The 27,069-nt window shown below is 39.2% G+C and overlaps 1 protein-coding gene and 1 long non-coding RNA gene across 11 annotated transcripts in view; one reads left to right on the top strand and one right to left on the bottom strand.

The window, feature by feature from the left end:
- gnaz (guanine nucleotide binding protein (G protein), alpha z polypeptide) overlaps positions 1 to 25,948 on the top strand; it is a 31,010-nt gene extending 5,062 nt beyond the window's left edge. The window contains exons 2-3 of the mRNA XM_037117518.1: positions 11,300 to 12,607; positions 23,862 to 25,948. Coding sequence (XP_036973413.1) covers positions 11,885 to 12,607; positions 23,862 to 24,206 — 1,068 coding nt within the window. The 5' untranslated portion in view covers positions 11,300 to 11,884 and the 3' untranslated portion in view covers positions 24,207 to 25,948. The remainder of the gene's footprint in view (positions 1 to 11,299; positions 12,608 to 23,861) is intronic.
- LOC119030136 overlaps positions 1 to 27,069 on the bottom strand; it is a 51,177-nt gene that overhangs the window by 12,693 nt on the left and 11,415 nt on the right. For all 10 annotated transcript variants that reach the window (XR_005078178.1, XR_005078179.1, XR_005078177.1 and 7 more), the window contains one exon: positions 19,675 to 19,761. This is a non-coding gene — a long non-coding RNA (uncharacterized LOC119030136). The remainder of the gene's footprint in view (positions 1 to 19,674; positions 19,762 to 27,069) is intronic.

The following is a 27,069-nucleotide window of genomic DNA, read 5'->3' as shown; positions in this document are numbered from 1 at the left end:
GATTACTTGGTCAATTGGTGTAAACCCTGCAAGGTCTCTGCAGCAGCAGCCACTCCACTGCAGCGTGTGGGTTATTTTATTCTTTGTTATTCTTCTTACCATCGTTTTCACTAACCATTGTCCCTACAGCATTTATTTTTAAGTGCTGATCTGCTGGGTTAATGGCTGTTATATTGTTGCATCTTCTGCAAATATTTTCCTCTTCCTGTTCTAGTTATCAAAGCCCTAACTGATCATGTCTGTGGGATGTAGAAGCCTGAAAGTGTCCGTTACCCACAATTTCCTTCCGTGGCAGAAAGCATTTATCTTATCTGTCATGACCCAAATGAATATTATGTAGGGCTGAGTGTCTGAATGTAGATTAGAATGCTTATAGACAGTACTGACCTGAGTTGTCGTGATCTAAGTGATAAACACTGTAGTGAAAAAAAGTCTGTAAGCACCGGTAGAAAATGTCTAACAGGCAGAAACCAAAGGTGTACACCAGTGTACACAAACACACACATACCAGACTTTAGTGTCCACCTTGTGCCATCTTATCCCTTCACATCAGACAGCCTACCCATAGCTCAGCCTGTGCACAAACATGCCATTGTCATCGCCGGCTGGCCTTGTGACTCAGTGTGACCCGCTGGATTGGAGAAGGGGGAACACAGCCATTGAGATCAGGAACGTTAAACAGAGCATTATCACGAAAAAGCATCTAGCATACAGAGACCTCACCCCCACCCCGTCTTCACCCACTAAACAGCTCACTGTTTTGGGGGAGTAGAAGGGAGAACACTGTCCATCATTGTTTTCCATAATGAATGAGTAGTGTCCTCACATGTGTGTACAGTATACTGGCATCTTTCTCTGAAGTCTGCATTCAGGACAGCATGTCAGGGGGTGATAACACGAAACATTGAACAAACAATTTTGAGAGTTAAATTAAGGGTTTACAGTAACTAGGCTTGATCAATATATTACATATAGCAGTTAGTGGTGATGGGGCACTGACAGAAAATTCAGTTCACTAACTCAGCTGGATTCAACTTCAACTCCCAGATGACTCGGTACATTCATAATGAACACTTACAGGCATGTACTGGCCATCGGGCAAATCAAGCAAAATCCAGGTGGGCTGCCACACCTGTGATTGTATATGTAACATTACATTTTTCTATAGTGTTACCGCTGGCCCTGTTAGGCTTCAGCACAATCCTGAACATTTTATGTTGAGCGATAATAAGCATAAGCGCCCGTGGCAATGGTCATAAACCAGCTGATGGGTTAAGAATAACGTTATTCATGCATATGTGGAATAAACTGAACTTTTATTTTGTAGCTGGATTTCATCTGCATCATTTTACAGTCTGTTTGTAGGTTAGGCTACTGTACAGTGCTGCTCAATAGGCTTTTAAATGTGTGAGCTCCCCCTGGAGACATATCTAAGTAGTGCATTACAACAATTACATTCTGTATCTTAGAAGTATATACAAAAGTAATGGTATTCAACTGCCCTGTTCCTCTTCTTATTGCGGTAACCTAGTAGTAGTAGAAGTAGTATTAACAGCAGCCTAGTTATTATTAGTAATAGTAATAGTCATGCTAATAGTTTAAAAGCAGCACACTTTATCCAGTTGCATTCATGAAACAGAGCAATTGCCAGAAGATGTTGAAACTTCACATCTCTTTAGATTAAAATGTCAATATTATCTTGAGAAAACACTGTCCTAATGTTCTGGTTAGGTTTAGGCACAAAAAAACTGGGTAAGGTTTGGAAACGATCATGTTTAGGCTTAAAATACCTGTTCTGTTACTAAGGTGATGTCCCGAGGTCTTGTGAAAAACACCCAACTTTAGATGTCCTGACTTCCTATCAAAAATATTTGATCTTTCTCGCCACAAACATAACCGGAAATTGCCCCAACATCTTCTTAAAAATATCATGTGGCTTCATCCTTACAAATGTTACATGTTTTAAACTGAGGTTACAGTAAGAAAGACCACCACCAGCCCTTCTATCCCTATATGGTATGAAGCCTATGAAATGTACAAACGTTAACGTATCTGGGTTTTGGGGGGTTTTTTGTTGTTTTTTCTTTTTGCAGAAATGTTAAAAGCAAATATTTTGTTCAAGCAACTAGCCTGCCAGAAAAAAAGGGCAACAGTGGGTTGTTACGTGGGCTGATCTTGACAAAAGTCCAAGGCTGAAAATTTGTTCCAGTACATCCATGAATAGATATATTCACCATGCTGGATAGATCAAATATGACATGCTTTAATGCATGTTAGAGATGCCCTGACCTAAGAGTAATTAAGGTCAAAATTGATTTGGTTTCTCTTAATGGTGCATTATTTTTTTGGTTACAAGGAAACTGACGAATAAACTGCCCTTTACTACACAGTGACCACCATATCACTAGTGTTGTTAATGAAGGCTCCATCATACTGTAAATGTGCAGGACACAGAAACCAAGCAATTAGCTAAACAAGGCTAAAAAGTTTATAGAGCTGCATGGAGATTGCAATAATTTCTGCCATTCTGATATAACTGACATTTCACCCATATCAAAAATATGTTCAATACAGTATCGTTCATCAAAGTACAAAGATTTGGAAGATTCTAAGTTCACCCAAAAAGGTCTACACCACGGACCAAAAACCCTCTGAACATGATGATAAAATGCATCTAAATTGTGACAAGAATCTGCTGTAATCCCTTAGACACACTGTCACCTGATATGTGATTTTGATCAAAGGTGCTATGTCACATGAGAGTCTTTCAGACAGCTTTTCCCAGGACCCTTCTTTTTGACAGCCCATTTAAAATGTGTCTTCACTGCACAAATGTGGTTAACTAGTTATTCTTGTTCAGCCTGAATTACATGGTCCACAGCTTGTTCAGTGGCCACTCAATAGTATATTCTCAAGAACAGATGACGCACAAAGAATCAGAATTCATCAGAGGAGGATAAAGTCCGGATGTAGCTGTTTTAGGATCATCTGGTAAATCTGTGGTGCGAACGTTGAAGATGACTGTCTGCGACCTATATCTCATATGATTCTGACGTCGGATGGGGCAGCCACAAAGCTCTGACTCATCGCACAGACGCAGACCTTCTAGGTTGCAAGACTTCATTTATTTCGGTCCACTGAGATATGCACAGAAAAGAATGCATTTTGCTTTTGAGTCACACATGATACAGTGTTATCTGCAGTATCTGTGCTAGCATTGGAGTGACATTGATCTACCATTCTGCTGCTGGGAGCATGAAATTGACTGTCTGCTTATAGCCCTACATACCACGGTGTTATAGTTGCATATAGTTGTAGTTTATACATTGCACACACAAAGCATTTAATGTAGTTCCCTGGTAAGAACCTGCGATAGGCTAATATACAGCTTCCCTCTGTCCTTTGGTAGGTCAGAAATCTCTCCATTAACATCATGTGTTTTTGGGAGCGGGCTTCAGGCTTTGCTGATTCACTTCACATGCAATTCAATAGTGATTACAGTAAAAAGTCAACTGTCAATTCAAATCAATCTCAGTTTCTGTCTTTGGCCTTTGGAACTGGAACAAAATATCCACCCAGTTTGCTGCGATTACTAATTAGTTCAAAATGTCAACCATTTGTTTCAAAGTTAGCCTCTAGTGAAACAAATAAATATGGTGTGGTAAAAAGATTAGCAGGCCTATTGGGAGGAGTTTAAAGGACAACAGAGTTAAACAGCGTTTTTTTTTTTTTATTTTCTATTTAGGGTTCCCCTGTTTAGGGTAGCAAACGGATTTTGACAGATTAAGATTACAATCACCAAAGTAGTCCCCGCCTTACCAGAAACTCCTGTGTAAGACAGTGTTTGCTGCAAGATATAGGAATTCCTTGTCAGACATCTCCAGTTCTCTTTCCAGAAGCTCTAGTGGGACTGGTTTAAGAATCTTGGCTTAACTCTGTGGCAGCAGGCTCAAATAGATTGGAGTTGGGATAAATGAGAACACACAGACAATACTCAGACAAAAAAATTGGGTTATATAACTGCTTGTATTGCTCCTAGCTAATTTGTCAATGGTGCAATCTGTATTTTTTTTTTACAAGGCCTGTTTCAATAGGTTTATATATTGCCTCAAAGATATGGGATAGGGACATGTTTTGAAACAACCATTTTTATTTTTTTTTCAGTTGTTGTTTTTGATCTACTGCAGTTGTTTGGGAGAATGCTGCAACACTGTTTCTCAATGAAGGTCCAGAAATGTTTTGTGGACTACGAAAACATCACTCGACTTTCCATCAGCATGTGGCTGAATATATAATGGTTGAATTTTTATACTTGCTCAAACTTTTCCTTTAAGCTAAGAGTTAAATCAGGAGTAAATGTTCCCAACAGCAAATGATTTTGATGAATGACGACCTAGTTATGCTTAGTCATAGCTACAGACCTTTTAAAAGTTGCATTAATTGATGTAGGTGGTTAATTAATTAGACAGACATCTCAAATGGACAGTATTTTATGAATATCCAAGAACCTGTCATGTATCTTTATATGTTTCCCCTGTATCAATTGGGAAAAACACATTTAAATGAATGAACTCTGCTCTTATTTCCATTCATCATAATTTTGTCAACACTCTATCAAACTCGTCAATATTGACACTGGCAACCAATCAAAATACAGTGAGTCAATACCAGTTTATAAGGTATACCTGCACTTAGAGTTACCTAGTCCAATATAAAAACCCTGCAATGAATCCTTACTGTGTTGACAGTGTGTCAGACAGGTGTTGATTTAACTTTATGGTCAATTAAGGGGCTGTATTTTGTTGTACATACAGTACATGAAAACATCAGAAACACCTTTTAATATTATCCACTACCCCCAAAGACTACAAATTAGTTTATTTTCATTCAGCATTTATTCAACAGAAGAGGTATATAGCAATATAATAGCATATTTTATGGACAATGTGAAATATATAAGTGCCATAACCTTTAAATAATAATGTCCATATGATATTTATGATATTTATGACATGATTCCAACAGATTTCTCTCATATGGGTCTCTACTTCACTGGAGCGTGTTCTTGACATCTCGAGTCAGACTAGATTTAAGTGAGTTTGAGCTTGAAAGACTTGATTTGAGTCATGTGCAGCCCCTAAACCACAGAGAGGTTGTGGTCTGTTATATTCAATATATACTGCAAAGACTGAAACCTTCACGCCTTCAATCAAAAACTGAATTTTCCTCGAGAATAAAGCAATAATGTAACTAGTCTTCACTGATACATCTGAATCTATTTCATAATTGATGGCTTATTGTTCCATCTTTCATTTGTTGTTCCTGAATTTGCTTTTTGTTTTGTTATTATCAATTTTAAGAAAGGGTCAACTGTTTGCAGGTGAAACTGATGTTGGTTCCATTTATCTTACATTTCTCTGACGAAAAAGCAATAAAGAATCCTTTATTTGAAAATATGCAAATTAAAATTGGATGTCAGGGGAATATTTACCGATGCAGTGCTTTATTGAAACGGCAAGAGCTGCTGGAACATGTCTGCTCCTGATTAAATATTTATAAACCACCAGCGATTACAGCCTCAAGACTATGATTGCTTTGTCAATGACCAACCAAGCAGTGCTAATATACTGCATATCAATATTCAGTACTTAAGCCTCACACAAATTGTTTTGTGTTCTTTTTTTTGTAGGTGGCAAACTGAAATGAATCTTGAGTCTGCTCTTTCAGAAGGAATGCTCTGCATTTGTTTACTGTTTCTGCAGTTGCAGATGATATTCAGATAGTGTCTGTTTCGAGTGTCAACAGTGACACTGCCACACTTTAAATTTCTCAACGAAATGCTAACGTTCATGGAAATCTGACCAAACTTTCAGCAGGTGTGCGGAGCCGTTGCTCAATAACATCAACACAGCTCCAAACAGTTAAATGTCATCCTGACCTCCACCTCAACGGCCTTATTCATCTGTGCAAATATTCATTTTATTGCATTTGTATCATTTAATTTAACGTTATCATGATGATAATCAAAAGCCTTGAAGTCGCCTGCCTGTTCTTTCCCTGGTACATCCCTTAGTGGAAAGAATGCCAACAATGATGTCTATCTGAAAGAGGATTATTCTGTTCCAACATCCGTTCACCAGATTTTGAATTGTATATGCCTTTATTTGGAAATTTAATATTTTTCATGAATTCCTTTTTGTCCTTTTAACTCGAACGCCCTCAATCATCAACTCAGTCAAATGTGTCCATACTACTCTTATCATCTTGTAGTGACTATGAGCTGTTGAAGGCAACAGTAGCAGGAAAGCATGCCTATTGATCGCCTCAGATTTTCCTACTAATGCACTGCTTTTTCACTGCCTCTGTGGCATTACATAAATTAAAAACATCACTCCGGCAGGGGCTCTTGTCTCACTTAGAGGCTTTCTTGGTTTGGCTCGGGCAACTTTCTGGCCTCTCACAAGGCAGATTTTCTAAGTCTATCACACAACAGTTTGTATTCTATGTAATGAGTTACAGCTCCCATATGACTTTTGAAACTCATATTATTAATCCAAAATCAGCTATAGATTGTCCTCTTGACAGTCACTGACACGGCCCAAGGGTTTGATCTCAGTTTGCCTCTTGCCTAATCTTGACAAAATACCATGGATTTAGCACAGATCTGGGGATTAGCTACTGTTTCACTCCTGGGGTTTCAGATATTATTGTAAAAATCACTCTGCTAGATTCCAGTAAGACTCTGACACTGTATATGGATACTGACCAGACTGCCTTAAGTCTCTCAGTAACCACTTTTTGTCATGCAGCCAGGGGAAAGCTAGTCAGATGCAGGAAGCAACCTTCCAGCCACTAAAACAACTGCCTTTGAATGAGAAAGCATGAGCACTGTGCAGCTGATCATTAGGCATGTGAGACATTTTGTTTTTCTGTGTGCATGTACTGTATGTTAGTTTGCTGGAGGGTCTCGTATCGGCTGGGATCCGGCTTTATGTAATGCCAACAACCAGCAATAAGACGGAGATAACGTAGTGCTTTGTTTTATAAGATCTTTACTACACAAGGAATGGTGGTGACACACAAAGTTCAGTTGGCCTGCTAACCCATGGGGCATATGGATATGAATTACCATACTGTCATCATAGAGTCACATTTCCTTAGCGCCATATTGTTCTGAATAGTCAAGGTTGAACTGGCCTTACATATAGAAAGGCTTCTGTACAGTCCAAATGAGAATACTGAATGTCACTTTCCCAACACAGGTGCCAGTCCCCCGACTGCTGTTCAAAAGTCCTTGGCCTGCTTTGCTCAACGCTTGACGAAGTTCTTTCTTTAGTTATTTTTTGATGTAAGTTGGTGGTAAAGGTACATGCCAGTCCTGTGTTTAAGTCAGTTATTTATGAATGATGGAGGCAGTGAGGTGCAGTATTCTTCCTAACAGACTTGGAACACCTCATCCGATCCCCCTTGAAACACAAGCCTGCTGACCACAGCACTAACACACACCTGCGCGCCTCATTCATAAACCATTACGAGACGGCTGAAAGCGCACCTGTGCCTTTCACCTTTCTCTTTTAACACCGCGCACATGTTTGCGTTTCATTCATAAAACTAATGCATTTGTTCTACCTCATCTCTGACACACCTGAGCACCAGCGGGACTCTCATACATTTGTCTCATCATAACACACTGTACCACTGTGCCAGAGCTTCACCTGCATTCATATGTGGTTTAATTTAATTTCAATCACGTGTCTCTACTGTAGCGCAGTGAGATTGATTCCACGGCAACACATAATGGATTCAACACGTTTGTGTAACTCAAAACAGCAATTATGAGTTACCACTGAATGCTCTATTTTAGCTTATTAGCTGGCGGAACTGACCTGGAACGCACATTCATTCATTTACCTTTAATGTGTGCACCGAGCCTGCAAACAGATGAGGCTACATCAGCCAACTAATTTTTGATTTTGTCTTATTAAAAGTTTTACTTTTAAGATTGTTTTTTTTTTTTAAGTGCTTACATACCTAGAAAGTATCAACACTATTTAAATACAATGATACCTCCTGCGTGTGTTAAATCCTTTGATCCGACTTCTTCAATCTTCGTGAATTGTCCACAAAGGTAGATACAGTGCCATACATTTTTCTATGCATACATTTTGATAGTTTAAAATCATCTCTTGTTCTACTGGGACTGACCTCAATTTTTAATAGCAATTTTTGCAGATGTGAAAACTACAGCAGGAAAGCAGAGAGCGTTATACAACAGAACGACACAGAGACTACATGCACTCATCTCTAATAAAGGGCGTGATCGTAATTATTTGCAGCGTGGTGAATTAATAATAAGAGTTAAGCGCCTGGGAGAGTGATGGAGGGAGAGCTGATGATGGGCCGTGTGCAGCAGGAGCTGTGAAGGAAAGACAGGAGAGTGTCTCGGTCTCATCTTGGCTATCACATTACCTCAGCCCGCATGATACATTGAGATGCTGGCCTTTCTCTGTGGCCCCTGTGGCTTTTACTCCACTCAGTTACTCTTAAAGTGGCATGTCTCTTATTGGTACCAGAGGCAATTGTGTGATAGTACAAGTGTCCTTGTAACACTCTTTTTTTCTGACGTTTAACGTATATGTGAATAGATCTGAGGTACAAGAGACGGTAAGCCTGGAGAAGTGTTCTTGTTGGGTAAAGTCAGTAAATCATTTTGTTGGATTTAGTTATTTGTTGTTGCTTACAATTCGAGCAATTCCAACTTTAAATTAGGCTTTGTAATTTGTGAGCATGTTTTCAACCCGCGGGCACTTCCTTAATTAATTTTTGTTTATTTTTTTGGTGAAATTCTTCTTACTTCCAGGCATTTCATCCCGCTGTGTTATGCTCTAGTTCTGGGTGTAGGTATGCAGTAACGGTCCACGTTTTCTTCCATGCTGTGTAATAGCATGGGGAGTCATTTTAATATAAATTTAATGTGATAATAATATACACTGATTTTGCACTTTCGGGACACTACTTCCTTAGCAATTATCTGGAGTGGTGCAACTTCAAATAATGTGGAAATGCAAGTGCTGCATATTTCTGAAATAGCAAATTGAAAAAGACTTTACACGCAGCTATAATGTGTTTCATAGGCTCTCAAAATCAGTGATGTGCATTAACCGGTTTGGCTGGCTATGCCATTTTGAGAGGGTAGTCAGGTGCCTGGAGCCAGGAAACAATGCTCTCCACTCTGTTTGTGTTGTGATGCTTTGTTATGGCTTTGTTCTGCTCTGTTTGTCCTCTCAGTCATTTGAAGAGTGGACCTCACTCACCGAGCTCTGAGAAATGCTCTCTCCCTCTCTATGTGACAGGTCTGCGGAGTATAGTTTCGCCAACAAAACTAGGCCACAGTATGATTTCACATTTGTTACTCAGCCAATAGCATGCAGCCTGTTTTAATGTGCATCTATTTATCACAGAATCCCACAGGCAGTCACTGCTCCATATTTGTTTTAGCTTTAAATGTATTACATAGAATAAAACAATATTTTGTTTGAATGAATGCCCTGAACATATTAGAAGTCAGCAGTTGTTTTACTGAAGTAAAAGTGCAACCTCCTGAACAGCTAATGCACTATATCAAAGCAGAAGCAGAATGAAAAATTCCCAGAAATATTTTTTGCTCTTTTTATGATCACAGTGTAGAATCTTAAGGATAAAAACACAGATGTCTGGGCAAGGAGAAGGGGCTTTACAGCAGTATGAAAGCACGAGAGAGACCTGCTGGCTTGAGCCTGTTATTTTCCACTGCCATAGTAAATAAGCATTTCACTGTCAAATGTTGTTCTGCAAAGCCGCTCAGAGAGTATCTCAGACCAAAAACAGGGTAGTCAGAGGTGCTGTGTTGTAGTCTGAATAGCAGAATATGCTATTGGTTACAAGGAAACACATTTATCGTGTTAATTCTGCCTCAGCCTCTTTTCAAATACTGGAGTTTGTTTTTCTGCGCTTGTTTCTATGCGTATGTTTGACCTTGATTGTGTATATAATGAGTTCGTGTGTGTGTGTGGGTGTGTGTGTGTGCGCGCGCGGGGGTGTTAAATGGGTAGGCGTGGTCAGCTGAGATCTACTTTGGCTTCGAGTCTATGGTAACACAGGACTGCAGAAGGAGAGAGAGCTAGGGTGTGTGAGTGTTAGGAGCAGAAATCTGAAGAGGCAATGTACACAGAATAAGGGTAGCATGGGCAATGGCTGAATGGGAAGTATGCAGGTTAGTAGGCATGTGACTGTATATGCTTTCATTGCAATCAGCAGATTTTCATACGCTGAATAAAGGGAAAGTACTACATTTGCTATATTTTGAGGGCTGGGCATTATATATACAATATATGTTGTTACTGTGATATGAGACTATATATGGATGTAGATTTCGGACATTGTTATACTGTGATATGCCTTGAGTGCTGCTGTTTCCTGATTTTAGAGGCAGGCTGCATTATAGTAAAGTGTTACATATTTTGTCAAAGTACTAACAATCCTCTCGACAAGATTGTTGCAATATCAATATAGAAGTAGGGAAAATAGCTTAAAATCAGTGTTTACCAAAGATATTCAGTTTGCTGTCAGAGAGCAGTTGATTAGAAACCAGATAATGTACACAATTATCTCCGGAATTGGAGATTTTACTCTAATGTCATTGTTGTAATGTCAGTGTGTTGACTGTATAGCTTGAGCTTGGAGTCAATAAGCCTAGCTTAGCATAGAGAGTGGAACCTGGAGAAACAACAAGTTTGGCCTTCTCCAAGGTTCAAAAATATGCTCACTACCAACTCTAGAGCTCCTCTGCTTTGGAGTTGCTCCTGCAGTTACAGTGGCTCAATTCAGCCAGTGAGCACTGACCTGTACAGGCATAATGGTACCACACATGGCAACCTAAAACTCCTAAAACCATCGCCATGATTATTACATATCTGCTTGTGTGTTTGGATAAAACGAACAAGATAAGTGTTAGTAGGTGATCTTTAAATATGATGGTTGATTTATTTCTTATTAAATTGAGACAGGCTAGCTGTTTTCCCCCTGCTTCCATGCTATGCTAGGCTAACTACCTCCTGGCTTCAGCTCGATACCTCACACACAGTTGTAAGAGCAATATCAATCACCTCATCTTACTCATGCCAGAGAGACATGATTCTAAAATGTTTAATTCTCCTTTGACATACGGTATATGTTAATGATAGGATGGGAAGTGATGAAACGGCTCTCATTTGTCTTAAGCATGATATTTATGTCTCCTTTCTGTCTTATGTGTTGGCAGACTCAGAGGATATCACACCACAGAAGAAACAGAGACGATTTTACCAGGAAGATCAAAGAAAACAGACCAAATATTGAGCTGAGGTGGATAGTTGCAGAAGCAGCACAAGGGCAACGCACCACAAGAGCCATGTGGGAGGGGAATGAGGGAGTTTTGCTGTTCACACGCATCAAGTCCAAACGCTTTCTCTACTGACACACGCTGAACATTCCCAAGCCTTCCTGCAGAGCTTTTCCTCAGGGGGAGCCCCTGCTATGAACCCCAGCTCCCTTGGCTTCAGTAGGCAGTCCAACCTCAGTGCCAGGCGCTGTGTGGGCATCCCACAAGTCTGGGTTCTGCCCACACAGGACTCACAGACTGCACCTGAACAAAAAGAATGAAATACTCCTGAGTCACTCCTCTGTGTGGTGGCTCTCCTGTCTCTCGGGAAGTTTTATCTGCCTCTCCCCAAGCAATTCGCGACCTTTAGTGAAAACCCCGTCCAACTCCTCCAACGACTCCTTTTTAGTCACCGCTTCGTTCTAATTTGCTTTCACATCAAGCAGCAGCACGAGTTCCTTTGCGCTCACCACGTGGTGGAGGACCATGGGATGCCGTCAGAGCTCGGAGGAGAAGGAAGCGGCGCGGCGCTCGCGGCGAATCGACCGCCACTTGCGGTCTGAGAGTCAGCGACAGCGGCGTGAGATCAAGCTATTGTTGCTAGGCACCAGTAACTCGGGCAAGAGCACCATTGTCAAACAGATGAAGATCATCCACAGTGGAGGCTTCAACCTGGAGGCTTGCAAGGAGTACAAGCCCCTCATCCTGTACAATGCCATTGACTCACTCACCCGCATCATTCGTGCCCTCACCACCCTCAAGATCGACTTTCACAATCCTGATCGCGCCTATGACGCTGTGCAGCTCTTTGCCCTCACAGGGCCAGCAGAGAGCAAAGGGGAGATCACTCCAGAGCTGCTGGGGGTCATGAAACGTCTGTGGGCTGACTCAGGGGTCCAGGAGTGCTTTCAACGATCCAATGAGTACCACTTAGAGGACAACACTGCCTACTACCTGAACGACCTGGACCGCATCTCTGCAGCTGAGTATATCCCTACTGTAGAGGACATCCTGCGATCCCGCGACATGACTACTGGCATTGTGGAGAACAAGTTCACCTTCAAGGAGCTCACCTTTAAGATGGTAGATGTGGGTGGACAGCGTTCAGAGAGAAAGAAGTGGATCCACTGCTTCGAAGGCGTGACTGCAATCATTTTCTGTGTCGAGCTAAGTGGCTATGACCTCAAACTCTACGAGGACAACCAGACGGTAAGAGAAATCAGTTTTAAAGGGCCCACATTTTCACTGTATGCATATGCACACATGTATGCACCAATAGATGCTTACACACAGCAGCCACTGATTCAAAGACAAAAGTTTAGGCAGATATCAACCAGGTTTGCATAGATTAAACATTATATTCCCACTTATTGAAATTTTACACAATTGGTGAGAAGATATTAAACCTTGATTTCTCACCAAGGGAAGGAATAATTAGATGGCAAGAATAAAAATCGTATGTGACACAGATAAAATCTGATTGATTTGCAAGTGTGAATTAATTATTAACTGAAAGTCCCACGGGTAAATACTGAGAGAATAAGATGTTTTTCATATAGTGAATGAAGGCAAAACTGTTCTGAGAACACAAGCCTGTTCTGCTGGGTCATTTCCTCTCTTGTACATTCCCGTCTTCAACAACAACCACGCTGTGGTTGCAGATCACATCTTTCTTTTGTTTCTATCATACACGTATGATTTGCAACAACATGATACTGGCTATAAGGGGGTATTTCCAAAATTATTTTAGCGACTGTATTTGATGATTGATTCAAATTAACACTAGAGTATTTTGGAGCAACTTCAGTACAGAACAACGAGTACATTATGTCGGCCTTTTTGTCATTTTAAATGACTCATGTTTACTTCGGTGGGAACAAATGCACAGTTCACCAACCTGCTCAACAGCTTGTTATTTGAAGTAGGAAAACACAAGCCCACACAAACATGCAAGTACTAATGTTTATTCTTTGGATCTTCAGTTCAAAAGGTCTACAGGTATAGATAGATAGATAGATAGATAGATAGATAGATAGATAGATAGATAGATAGATAGATAGATAGATAGATAGATAGATAGATAGATAGATAGATAGATACTTTATTGATCCCGGAGGAAATTCAAGAGTATAGTATAGTTGTACAATATAAGTATAGTTGCAAATATATAAAACTTTGATTACAGGCTAAATAAAATCTCTCCCATTTTTGTTGGGTTTCAGAGGATTCTTTGCGGAAGAAGGTTACCTGATTTGTCACGAAAAGCCAGAAAAAACAGGCTAGCATTTTTTTGTTAAACTTTCATTGGGGATGAGAATCTCTAGTTATGGGCTAAGGTTCAATTATGAAATGATTATCGATGCATCTGGATCAAAACTTTTTTATTTTGATACATAGTTTGTTTTTCTCACTCTGTGACTATTTGCTGCTTTTATAAAAGAGTGAACTTGCAGTAATCCACAGATGACTTCCTATCATTTTGCTCATGGTCAGCCATCCTCACCAAAACTCAAGAAGTAGCCTATTTTGACACGTAAGCACAATGCATGTGTCTTTCATATGATCCATATGAAAATCCATTTCCTCCACCTGTTACATTCATTATGGCATAGACTGGAAACTGGATTTATTGTACTAATGGGCTGTTCTGCCAACCATATTTTCTTACTTTTACGAAATCCTCCTTCAGGTCATGTTTAAGACATAACTGCAGAGTGTGTTTTCCTTAAATTCATAACAGTGCATCTAGAGCCACTGCATGCCCCCTTTCTAATTTGATTGCCATCCTAAATAAGATAACTACATATAAGAATTCATCTAGAGTTCATTTGGTTTTGTTTAATGAACAGTTTGGAAAACCTTAACTAAATGATATGGTCCATATCCAAATTTGTTCTGCTGGGGGCATGAATGGACTGATTTTGTAGGAATGGGTGAAATGCATTCTCCCTGCTTTGAAGTGTTAGCAATGCTATTTTAAACCTTTCTCAATAAAGAGAGAGTCCTTTGTTTGTTATCTTCTCTACATGGTTGTGGACTTTGAACAATTTGTCTTCCATAGCATATCCATTTTCTTATCTGCGTGTTTTGGAATAGTTGTGTAGTTATTGCTTGTTTAGATAACGGAAGGCCAACAGTAGATACTATTCTACATTTTTAGTCTTCAACAACTATGAGAGGTCAGCTATTTTTATTTTCTTCACAGGAATGATCACATTTTTTCCTAAAGAGTTTCCGGTATCTGTGTTAACCTTGATGTCTTTTTACAGACTAGCCTAGAAATAACACAAAGGAAACTTTGTCATTCCTGTAACTGAACTGGCCTGATAATTCATGGGTTACCCGGATAAAAAAGGGTGTACAGTGTGCCAGGTTGGAACATGAAATCAATTAGTTTTATAGGTTAAAAATAAAGTCTGAGAAGAAAAATGCAGTATGGTGTTAATTGAGTTCACAGAATAAAGTGTGAGGCTGTACCTGTGAGAATTAGCAGGTTGTGAAGGCACTGTGTAGCAATGGGAGTTCACAGGTGCTAGAAAAAACAACTTTTATTATTCTGAGATAGGAGAGGAAGATAGAAGCTATGGATCTACAGCACAAAAAAGGAAAGGTATCCTGAAATTAGAGCAACCACCCTTCTGCAGAGCCTATTAGGATGAACGAGATTTCTGCAGATGCTGACATTTTCATGGTTGGATCAGGGTGGAATTATTGGCTGCCTTTACAGTTCAATGTGTTCTACGTCATAAACTTAAGAACCCTCTGAGTGTACTTACATGGGTTCTTCAGATGGCAGATGTGCCCTGTGATTTACTGACATCAATGCTGGCTATGATTTTCAGTGTTTATTTGTTGCATGCTGCCTTAAGAGATTTACTTGCTAACACCAACTATTAAAGGGTAACGCCACCAGTTTTACACATTAAAGTGTGTTTACAGATCTTCGGGAATACTACTGCAAATGTGAAAAAGTAGTATAAAGCCTTTTGTGGCTCCAGAGGAAGTTGCATGTAATTTGCTGATCTGCTCACACATCATTTAAACTGAATGCCACACTGTCGATGGGGTGTGTTTTTACAGTAATGCAATCACACCATAAAGTGCTGAATAAATACATTCATTTTAACCTGTATTGCACCAAGGAGCTTTACTAGCACACAAAAAGCTTAATGTTTGTCGTAAAGAACTTCAAGCCACACCCTGAAATCTCTGCAGGACCATCAGGCAGACAGTATACTGCAGCAGCAGCTACATGTCACATTCACAGTACACCTAATGTAAATGTTACTGAGCTGAGTGCAGGTATGTCTCTGTGGTTCCTTTGACATCTATAGAAGGCCCCACTGTGAATTCCTGAATATTGGAACTGCCTGCTTCAATAACCACTGTGTGACACAACACTGTTGAACAGGTCTTTACATGCTCATTACAGCTGCAATTTATCTGTGAGCTTTATATGTCTTTGGTTACAACAATATGCTTGATATGACAGTTGAAGGGAATATATCAGCAGTGAAACCCTATTATGGTTTTGTTAAGTTGTGTTATGCATGAGTTATGATTAATGTTAGGTACTGCATGGACTGAAGGTCAGTATAATGTGACGGTAAAGGAATGGGTCATAAAGCTGACCCTGATTCGAGTGCAAACAGAGATTTAAACTGACAAGCTACTGTAGTATACAAAATAAAATACAATTCAGAAAAATACTCAGCAAAATATGATGCCAGGAACAAACCAATATAGCATACCTTAAAAAAAAATACTAGAAATGCTAAAGGAGAAAACAACATAGTTCAATCTACCGGAAAATAGATACTGACAATTGACTACGGAGCAAAAAAGCTTCTGGTAAACAACAGAATATCAGGCAGACTGATCTCAGGGGAATTGTGTACATATTTCTAAGAAAATGTGTTCCATCTGGTCAGCTTGCATTCTACAAAAAGACAACTGTGCAGATTTTTAGATTTTACAAAAACATGACCACATCCTTTGATAAAGACAGTCTGGGAGAACAGTTTGATAAAACACCTGAACACTGGCCACAATATGTTGTTGTATGTATAATTTGCTTTTAAATGACTTGGCAAAGATTTTGTATATATTGTTTTTAAATCACACAAACTACATTTAACAGATGGGTCAAGACACTGTGGGGATATGACTTACGTCACATTTGAACTTCAAGTAATGTTAATTACATTTGCAGTAAAGCTGCATATGTATTCATTTCTAATTAATGTCTCCCTTACAATTACATTATGAAAGTTTTAGAGCTTTTAATTTTAATGCCTGCATAAGTAATAATTACTGTTTGACAGAATGAAAATGCTGACATCTTGATTAAAAGACCAATATGAACCTGTCAGCATAAACATTTTGACCGTCTTTACCTCAGCACTTACACATCAATAAGTCAATGAGTACAAGGTTCTTTTTAATCAATACACATGAAAAAGAGTTAATTATTCAAGGTGAAATGAAAGCTTTTGAGATTAGGAAATCATTTAACATAACAAAATAACTGATTCAGCTCTCTGGACCAGAGGTGACTCATCAATTTTAGTTCAAGTATATCTCTGACTCTTTCATTTCATTGCCTAAATTCTCAGTGAGAACTGAAAACAATAGTAGCATAATGCATGTTTGAATAGAGGCTTCATGAAATCTCTCTTATCTAATAGAAAACAACACAAAAGGACGGATTATGGAAGTGAAATGGCACAGCCATTAGAGGCTGTGTGCTTGATGTTTGAGGAAGAATTCAGTTGCTCATTCGGCTGTTATTCAGAATTTTTTTCTGCAATTTTTATGATGATCACTGATCATTAGCTCCAGAAAAACAGTCTACATATGTACACAAAAGTGTTTCCAATGCTTTAAAGGTTCTCATTAGAGAAAAAGTGTTGTTTTTATGATGACGCCTCGTTGTGCCCAGTGATCATCTGAGTGAATTTAACCTTCAATGCTTTATACAATGTCACACAAACGGAAAACAAACTTCATCAGAACAAATCCACACGTTTCAGTTTCAATGCACCAGCTCACACAAGACAGAAAATACACCAGAATAATTACAGTACAACATTTACCCATCAACCCATTCCCTGATGCATTTTCCCTGTCCCATCCCTGTCTTCATAATGAATCGGTTGCCATGGTTACCGTTGCTTAGCAACAGGCCAGTCAAATGCTCCTAATCCTGCACTGTTGACAGTGAGCTGTGACTAGGGAAGGGAGGATGAGAAGGGGTGAGGAGGGTGAGAGGAGGGGAGGGGGAACAAACAGCAGCGCTGGAGAGAATAGATACGAGGTGTATGTGTGCATGCATGTATTGTGCTCCTGTGTGAGCGTTTGTGGGTGCGTTATTATGAATGTGCAGTGCAGGTTTATATGCACTGGCTGAGGCTGAGCAACTGTGGTGAATTCTGTGTGTATGTGAGGTGAAAATGAAAAGCCTCATGGTGAGGTTAGCGCTTGTTTAATCTTGCGTTAGCAAAACATCAAGGCAGACACTGACTGCCATGTCAGCGCTAATTCTATTGTTTCAATTATTATTTCATTAATCCCTCTCACAGGAATTAATGACCTGTCACATGAAGGACAACCAGAAATTATTTATTGGTCTTTCATGTTCCTGTGTCAAATTTGTCAGGTGCCCTTTTTCCTTTCAATGTATGAACTGATCTAAATGTAAAATGACTTTTAAATCACACAAACTGTCCCTCAGAAAGACAGAGGAAGGTGTCAGAGCAGTGCCTCACAGTGTATTCAGGGATATTTTCATCACTCAGCAACAGCATCTTAAATGCCTAATGGGTTATCAAAAGCATTACTATCATGTGATTTAATTGCTTTCTATGACATAATGTTGTTTTGAAACAGATTTCCATAAAACAGACAGAATGTTTAAGGACATGCCAAGGAAAAGAGTCATGCTATGTTTGTTTTAGCAAATAATTAGATAGTCTGAGTACTGAGTATACTGAGTTTTAATGTTTGCACTATACTATCTGGCTATTACTGTGATAGCAATCATCGTTTGATTCCAGATCCAACATGTTACTGAAAGTCATACCAGTATCTCACCTGATAGAGAGCATACCACGTTTCAGGGACTTAAAACAGCTTTGCTTTGAAGTCTGAAGGTCCAGCTTCACACGATCCATGTTCAATGTAATATTACGGTAGTTCACATATACTAGTCATACTATTACAGAGTACAAAGAAATAAATATACAGCAGATACCAAATCCAAAAGACTGTTAGCTGACAATTAAAAATGTATAGAAACTTTCAGGTATAACAGAAAAAACATGGTGACATGACAGAGAAAATCACGAGTGGTTAAACAAAAGCCTCCCTCCTTATTTGGCAGTGACATTTTTAAAGTGAACCATAATGAATTATCAAGGGGTAGCTGCACACTTAAATGAATAATTCGGGTCTTTTGATATAGGGTTGTTTGTGGTACCTATCCCTAGTCAGTGTATTACCTGCAGTAGATGACAGTCAGCTCAGAAGCAGGTTAGAAGCAGTGACATGGACATGCACACAAAGCATTGTACTGTTAAATAGCACTGACAGCAAGATGTATCAAGACCGTATTAATATGTAAATAAATATCTGTGAAAATCAACACTTTATTTTCAACATTTTTGGCACTTTACATTGTTGTCAGAGAGTCCTTTTCTTTGGCACTACATTCTCTCAACCTCAAAGCATTGGTGGATCAGTGTAAAGCACCAAAAATGATCAAAATATAGCATACATGTAGATAGAAATATATATTTTTTTGCTGTGTATTCTTTCAGGTGGTTAAAATACATCTTGCTGTCAGTCCCATTAGCAGTACAATGCTTTGCTTCCCTGTACTCATTCTGCTTCTTCACACGGGGAGAGCTGACGGTCATCTACTGCAGGTAATACAGTGATTAGGGATAAGTACCTCATATACTTTAAGTAATTGTATTTATGTGAAACAAAGCAATAAAACTGGGATGAACTTCCTCATTAATACTTAAGCTTAATTAAAGCCTGCGCCTCTGGACTATTCTTGCGGGAGGCAGGGAGGGGAAAAGTAGTGTATGTGTGTGCGCGCACGTGCATTTGTGTGTACATATATATATCTATATGTGTATGTGTGTTGTGTGTGTGCGTGCGTATCTGTGAATCAGTGGGTGACTGAAGCAAAGGGAGGGGGTCTGCATGCTTTAGTGCTCCTGGATGTTGCTCTACCCCCTCCTCCCGCTCCCCCATTAAGAGACTCTTACTGTACGAGCGCTGTAGTGAGACTCCCTGGGCTCAGCTGGCTGTCTCCTGCCATACTCTCTTAGCAGCTGGGCTCTTGTTTTGACACCCTGGAAAGACAAGGAGTGAGGTCAAACAGACTGACAGGACTCTGTGTAGCGCACAAGGTACAGGAGCCGGTCTTTGTCCCTGGGAACATATACCTATACAGAAAGGACAGCTTACGTTTCAGTCTGACCCGGTTGTAACATGGGAGAGAGTAGGCAGAGAGGCAGACATATGTATGGAGAAAGAGTACTTTTAACTGTTAAGTACCAGGCAAGATACATTTTTATCCAATTTATGTTGACCAAAACCTTTTTTTTTCTCTCTCTGCCTGTATTTCTTTTTTTCTTTTTTCATTTAAATGACTTACTGCTCAGTTGTAAGCCTCCCCCATTGATACAGTTGATACAATTTAATCAGTCATTTAGAAGAATGGCATTTGGGATTCTAGCTTTAAAATCCACTTCCACTCCTGAAACTCACTGAAAGATGTTTCTTTAAAATATTTGCCTAAACCTTTTCCTCTGAAGCCCCCTGTGTCATCCCCCAAGGCTCAATACTGGGCCCATTACTATTCTCTATTTACATGCTTTTCTTGGGTCCCACTATCCACAAAAATGACATACATTTTTCATCCTGTGAATACAATACTCTGCTTTATGTCCCCTTCAGAGCCAATGATTCAGGCAACTTGGCAAATGTTTTACCTTGCCTCTCAGACATCAACTGAATGATTCCAACTCAGAAATCCTGTTTCCTGCTCCTGTAAATATCCATACTGTTATCCAGTCAACCTCCTGTTAACCTTTGCCATCTAACTTAATCAAGAAATTTCTACCTCTAGCAGATTTTGGAAAGACAATTCATGTCTTTATTTAATCGTGTCAGACAGCAAACTCCTGCCAAGTGCTCTCTTGCCTCCATTCAATAGTTACCAGTAGGTTTTAGAATTTATTCAAAATATGTATTGTTTAGTTTTAAAGCTCTGTAGGGTCCTGGTCCCAACTATATTTCTAAGTTTCTTGTCTCTTTTGAGCTAATGCGTAACTTGAGAGCCTCAGCTAGGACCCTCTTCACAGTTCCTAACTCCACTGTGTCACTAAAGGTGACCAGGCTTTAATAATAAGGGCCCCTTATTTATGGAACTCCCTACCAGAGAAACTTTCATTTTATCTGATCGCACCATTCCCATTTCATTAGTTTTTATCAGTTATCATATTGTTTTAACACTGCACTGTGTAACCCTGCTTGTAAAGCACTATGTAAACATGTTTTGGAAGGTGCATTATAAATGAAGTTATTATCATTACTTTAGTTTAAACAATTAGCTCATTCATTTCTAGAACAACAGGTCTTTTTGGAAAAATGTTTTCACAAGCAGTTGGCGTGCGAGCCACATAAAGCCCAGAAGCTGTCTCCATGCATACATTCTATAGCTCAAAAATATGTAAACCACATCTAAAGTGTATGTCTATGTATGTTGCACACACAAGCTCATTCATATAACACATAATCATACTGTAAATGAGTGAGTATATATGAAACTGACAATGAAAACCATCAGTTAAACACTGTTTGGACTTGCAGGTATTTGAGGTTAATTTTACCACCATCTCTATATGTTTAATTTGCAATGAGTGTGTTGCAGTAATTAAATAATCTAAAATGTATCTACTCCAACATAAAGCACAGAATCGCTGTCTGTCCATCTGTCCATCTGTTGATTATCTCAGCAACCGTTCATGAAATTGACTTCACACTTGGCTTGACTTCACGCTTGGCACGTGTGCTGCTGAGGACCCAATTAAGTCTAATGTCGAGTGTGAATTCTTTTTAGATGAGAAATGTATTAGAAATGATTAAGCAGCAGGGTGGCCTCAGGGCTTTGACTGGCTGAAAGGGATAATGTTTAACCCCCCCAAGAGTCAGATAGAACACTCAAACGACAAAACATGGCAAAATAATACAGACATATTTTACATTAATCTTACTGGTAAAGTTTCTGTCGGGCTTTAAATCATCTAATTTCTTTATTTGTTAAAGTTTTAATTAATAATCAATAATAGAACATGGTGACATAATCTTTATAACCAACTGTACATTTGAAGTTGTAAAACATTTTCGGGGCTGCATTTCAAGGGTTATATGAATCTTTTTGTTCTCACAGCCTTTTCATCATTACCCAAAAATAGAACACTTACACCACTGAACAATCAGGGTGTGCTTTGAATCTGCATTAGGATTGTCTAATCCTTTGCTATCCCCCTCAATATCTTTTTTCATGCTGTGCAGGTCTTGTGATTTGCTCAGAGCATCGTGTTGTGTCTGTAACCTTTTAAACAGCAGTCTTCCATCTGACAGCCTCCCAGTCACAAGCTACTGGCCAGTCGCCACATGGCAGCCATGAACAGATCAAGTCTCTTTTTCTTTCTTTACCCTTATACATCTAACAACACATGAGCTCGAGTTGTATGGAAGTACAGGGACACACAGAGACAGACATTTCTTCCGTATCAAAAACTATTATCTTTTACCATCCTGCAAATGAAATGATGAATTTCTACTCAAAACAATTTTTTTTGTAATGTTGTGCCCTATTTGAAGTGGAGTCCAATGAAAAAAACTAAATGACAAACAAGTTACATAAAATTAAAAAAAAAAAATCATTTTGAACAGTGGTACAGTGTTAAGGGGTCTGGTTGGTTGCAGATACCAGCCACATACTTTAGACATCAATGACTTATATTATAAAGTTGTGAATTAAGTCTTTGATTTTAACTTTGTTAGGGAGAAAAGGTTATGGCTACAAATAAATGATGATGTACCAATATTTGAAAGAGCTTCATTAAGATTTGTTATTTTTTTACAAGGCTAAAGAAAAAACGCATGACGCACTGGAAACGCTTCAGTGGCTTAGAAAAGATGACAATGGATATTAAACATATATTACAATATTGACAACTATTCTTCACAAGAGTGAGATGTTGATCACAGACTGAATATTTCACAATTTTGGACATGAAGACTGGTGGTAAAAAAAGTTATCAGCTGTTTCAGAGAAGAATGTGAGAGTTCAAACTCAGGTCTTCATCTGTCTGAGTCTCAAGTCTCTGTTGACAAAACAGAGGAGATGTACCTTTGGCTAGTCAAGTGGATGTCTGGGACTTGTGCTGGATCGGTTTCAGTTCTCTTATCTTGTCTTCATTTTCATTTGAACCAACCCTGTCTCTGAGTAATTATTACTGTAAAGTACTAAACTGTGGTCATGAAACCGTTGTGAAATTAAATTGCTGCCTGGATTATGTCCGGACTCAACCCTTTGAGTGAAATAAGGTAATTGGGGTGGATAGGGGCCATATAAAGTTCAGTCATACCAGAATGCAGCGTTTCCAATCTGGACTCCTGTCTGTACTTAGTTTTAAAGCCCCACTCCAGCCAGTATTTCTTCCTGTCTAACAGTTAACGTTCGCTCTCAGACAGAGAATGGAGGCATTATTAATAGTCACTAGTATGGAATAGGGATAGCATGGATATTACCATGGATAAACAATAGCATGAATATTAGCAGGGATAGTGATAGTTGTCACTCAAACAGAAGTTCTTCTTGTGTTTTGAGGCACTGTAGAGTTTATTCATGGTCAAACTGTAACCTGTACTGTACATGTACTGCCACTAGATTCTCTGCTAAACTTTCCTTTTTGCTCTGGTCGCTAACACCAGTCTCCTCTGAACAATGTAGCTATCTCTCCTTCTCGACCACTCGCACACTGTGCACTGCCCTGTTTCTTAAAGGAGCTGCACTTCTTTTATAACCCCTGTTGGAGGATTACGTTTTTTTAGTCAACTTCATTAAACTATCTGCTGATCTTTGGGTCTCGTTAATTACCAGGCATACAACCATTATGTGGTAAACACTGTGATCAAACAACATTTCCTTATTATAACAATAAGTATGTAATTTGGTTGGCATTATGTTTCCTGGAAAGATATTTGCTGTTGCAAAGTTTTGTTTGTTTCAAAGTTTTGCAAAATCACGTGACCCTGCCTAAATGAATGAAGTCAGATTTTTGTTGTTGCTTCAAAGTATTTACAAGATTTTTCTGAGCTGTGAAATCCTTTTCTAAGTTTCTTTCTTATTCCCTTTTGTCTCTTCACAACCGCACAGAGCCGCATGGCCGAGAGCTTGCGCCTGTTCGACTCCATCTGCAACAACAACTGGTTCACCAACACGTCGCTCATCCTCTTCCTCAACAAGAAGGACCTGTTGGCTGAGAAGATCAAACGCATTCCTCTGACAGTGTGCTTCCCTGACTACAAAGGTCAGAACACCTATGAGGAGGCCGCTGTCTATGTGCAACGGCAGTTTGAGGACCTCAACCGCAACAAGGAGACCAAGGAGATCTATTCGCACTTCACCTGTGCCACTGACACCAGCAACATCCAGTTTGTGTTCGACGCTGTCACGGACGTGATCATCCAGAACAATCTCAAGTACATTGGGCTGTGCTAGGACCTGAGGCTGGGTGGGGGGGTGGGGGGAGGGTGAAGCGGTCGGCCAACCATCAGGCTGGATAAACAAAAGGCATGTCAGTCTGCCTGACAGTTTATCTTTTTGAGGAGTTGCAAAAGAGAACTGCAAATGAAATGAGGTAGAAGGATGGTCAGAGCTGGATGATACTGTAGATCCAAGCGTTTCAATCGAAACAACAAAACTGATGGGCCATGGTCTAGATGGGATTTTTACCCAATGTGTTTGCACTGAATATGAGTATGCAGAGACACCCAAACACACACATACACATGCGCACATACACACAGACACACACATCCTTATGTTTGCTCACACACAAGATCCTTGGATCAACAGTCAAGCACTTGTCTGACAAGGCAACACTGGAAATTTTAGACAGCTACCCCTACCTGCCTGCCAAACCTGAGGTAGCAGGTCTGTACTGGTGGTTTTCGGTTACGCTTGTCTACTTTGTTTTATTTGCCAGAGTCAATTAATGCTGCTTTACAGGAAGAATTTTGACAGAATCAATGCTCTCTTTTCGGATTTTCACCCTAACAATGGTAACCAGTGAGTGCACCTGATGAGCTGTAGGGAGAGCCTGTATTTCTGAGGAAAAAAAACAAAAAATGTCAGTAGACATGATGTCACAGGGTTTCTGCCTAAAAGAGGAAACTGCCACAGTGTAAAGCTGAAGTGAAATATGTTTTCTACACACTATTTCTGTTTTGCCCCTTGGTCTACTATCCAATGTTGTTCTTTTTCCCTCTTTCTTTTATCTTTTTTGTGCTTTAAAAAAAAAAAAAAAAAGAATATGTCTCTCAAACCTGCCTTTTATAGCAGGTCACTGACTTATAATACCCGGAGAATGTTACGCTCCGCGGAGTCAAAAGTATTCTTTATCATCATTCCAGTTTCCAGCAAGAGACAACAAAAACAGTGCCAAGATCAATTTGTAAATAAAACCAGATCCCATCCGTTACGTTAATATTTTGTTTTGTTTTGTTTTTATGGACAAATACATTAAAACATGCATGATTTTGTTACTTTGGGATACTAATATATTTTCTTTGGGATTATGTTCCTCTTTTCTTAGGTTTAAATAATATATTCCCAAAAATATATATAAAAGTCAAACACTGTGTACGATTGTACAGTTGTCAGAGAGGAATCTATTGAAAAGAGTTATATCAATATAATAACGGTGATTATAATGTTATGATGATGATGAAAAAGATGATGATGATGATGATGATGATGATGATAGTGGTGATGACGACTACAATGATGAGAAGGAAAATCTCACTACATAGATGAGCATGAGAGGAGAAAGTGGATCAAAGGAGAACAAGACTGTAGAAAAATATGAAAACAATGAAGCAAACCTTGAAAGTTCAATCTTCCTTGCATTATCTAAGTGGAAATTGTTAAACAGCCAGTCAGTATGATGTGTAAATATACTGTAAGGTACACTCTTTGTTCAAACAAATGAAAATAAAGGTTGAGCTGGGATACTGTTAGTGAGATAAAGAGAGAGCGAGAGAAAGAGAGGGAGGTAAAAAGCCCACTCCACTCCTCCTCTTACCCTTTCTTTTCAGTTCAGAGGGTGATGTGCAAACAACTCAGCAAAGGGCTTCAGGCTTGACTTTAAGGGATGTCCACCTCAACAAAAGACAAAACAATTAAAAAAGAAGTATAAAAAGGACAATAACTATGAATAAAACAACTTATGCAAATTTTCATGGTGTAGTAAATGTGTTTTTGGGTCGTGCTGGTTGTGTCAAAAGTGCTTTCAATGTGTTTGGGGGATGATGGCACTCCATGCCACGGGCATTCATAGTGTTACGGCATCAAATGATATGCAGCATGGAATAGAACGTACTGTCTGAAATCCTGTGTCCAAAAACACGACATAGAGAGTGTTTTTGTCCTCACCGTACAATGTAGCCGCTGAGGCAAGAATAATTCGGACATAAAGTATGCAATTAAATTACTCCTGAATGAACTTGGCCTATGTGTGATGGGTTGACAGTGTACAGGGCCGTACAGTTTCCACTCTAATTAGTGTACACAACCCAGCTGACCTGACATGTCTGCTGATGGGTCTGTCAAACAATAAAAGTTACTCAATGCAATATTTATGCAGTGGGACTTTGGCGTACCTCAATAAATCCTAGAAATTGTAAAGTACAACACTTATCATCGTTAGTGTCTTCTGAAATATAGTTAAACACAAAAAGATACACTGGCTGTGGTGAAAAAGGGGGCTTTTTCTAACCAAGCACGCTAGCCTGTTACCTTAATGTTACATTCATGTGCTATGACTATTTTTCATGTTTAAACATTACTTAAATATTCAAAAGGCTTCCAGTGCATCAGACTCAGGACCATACATAAAACATTACAGCACTGTGTGGTTGATGGTTTTTGAAACTATTTTATTCATCTTTTACTTGCGCAATATAATATTTAAAAAAAACACAAAAAAAACATGCTTGCAGGTCACGGGTATATTCTTTTGCGGATTGATTTAAGCAACAGTGGGAATTTGTTTGAGAGATGAACATAAATAAAATCCACTGCTGAAAGGGGAGAGTCCTGCTGAAATCATGCCTTGTGACTGTCATGTGGTAGGAGCTGGTGCCAACCATAAAATGACTTGAGTTACAGACTGGGAAGATATCTGCGAAAGAAATCAAGGGAGGTATAGAAATGTTCTTTATTTATACATTCAATCGAATCAGGAAGGAACTTGACGTTAAATTCCAAGTTATCAACAGTAAAGTGGTGGTGTTTTCTCATGACTGATCTGTCACAAGGTGGTACTAAGAAGCTGATGTTAACGCACTTCAGTGTCTGAAAG

This window comes from Acanthopagrus latus, chromosome 12 (genome assembly GCF_904848185.1).
Source record: "Acanthopagrus latus isolate v.2019 chromosome 12, fAcaLat1.1, whole genome shotgun sequence".
NCBI classification, from domain to species: Eukaryota; Metazoa; Chordata; class Actinopteri; order Spariformes; family Sparidae; genus Acanthopagrus; species Acanthopagrus latus.
The sequence above is the reverse complement of the archived record's forward strand: the minus strand, read 5'-3'. Positions and strand labels throughout refer to the sequence as shown.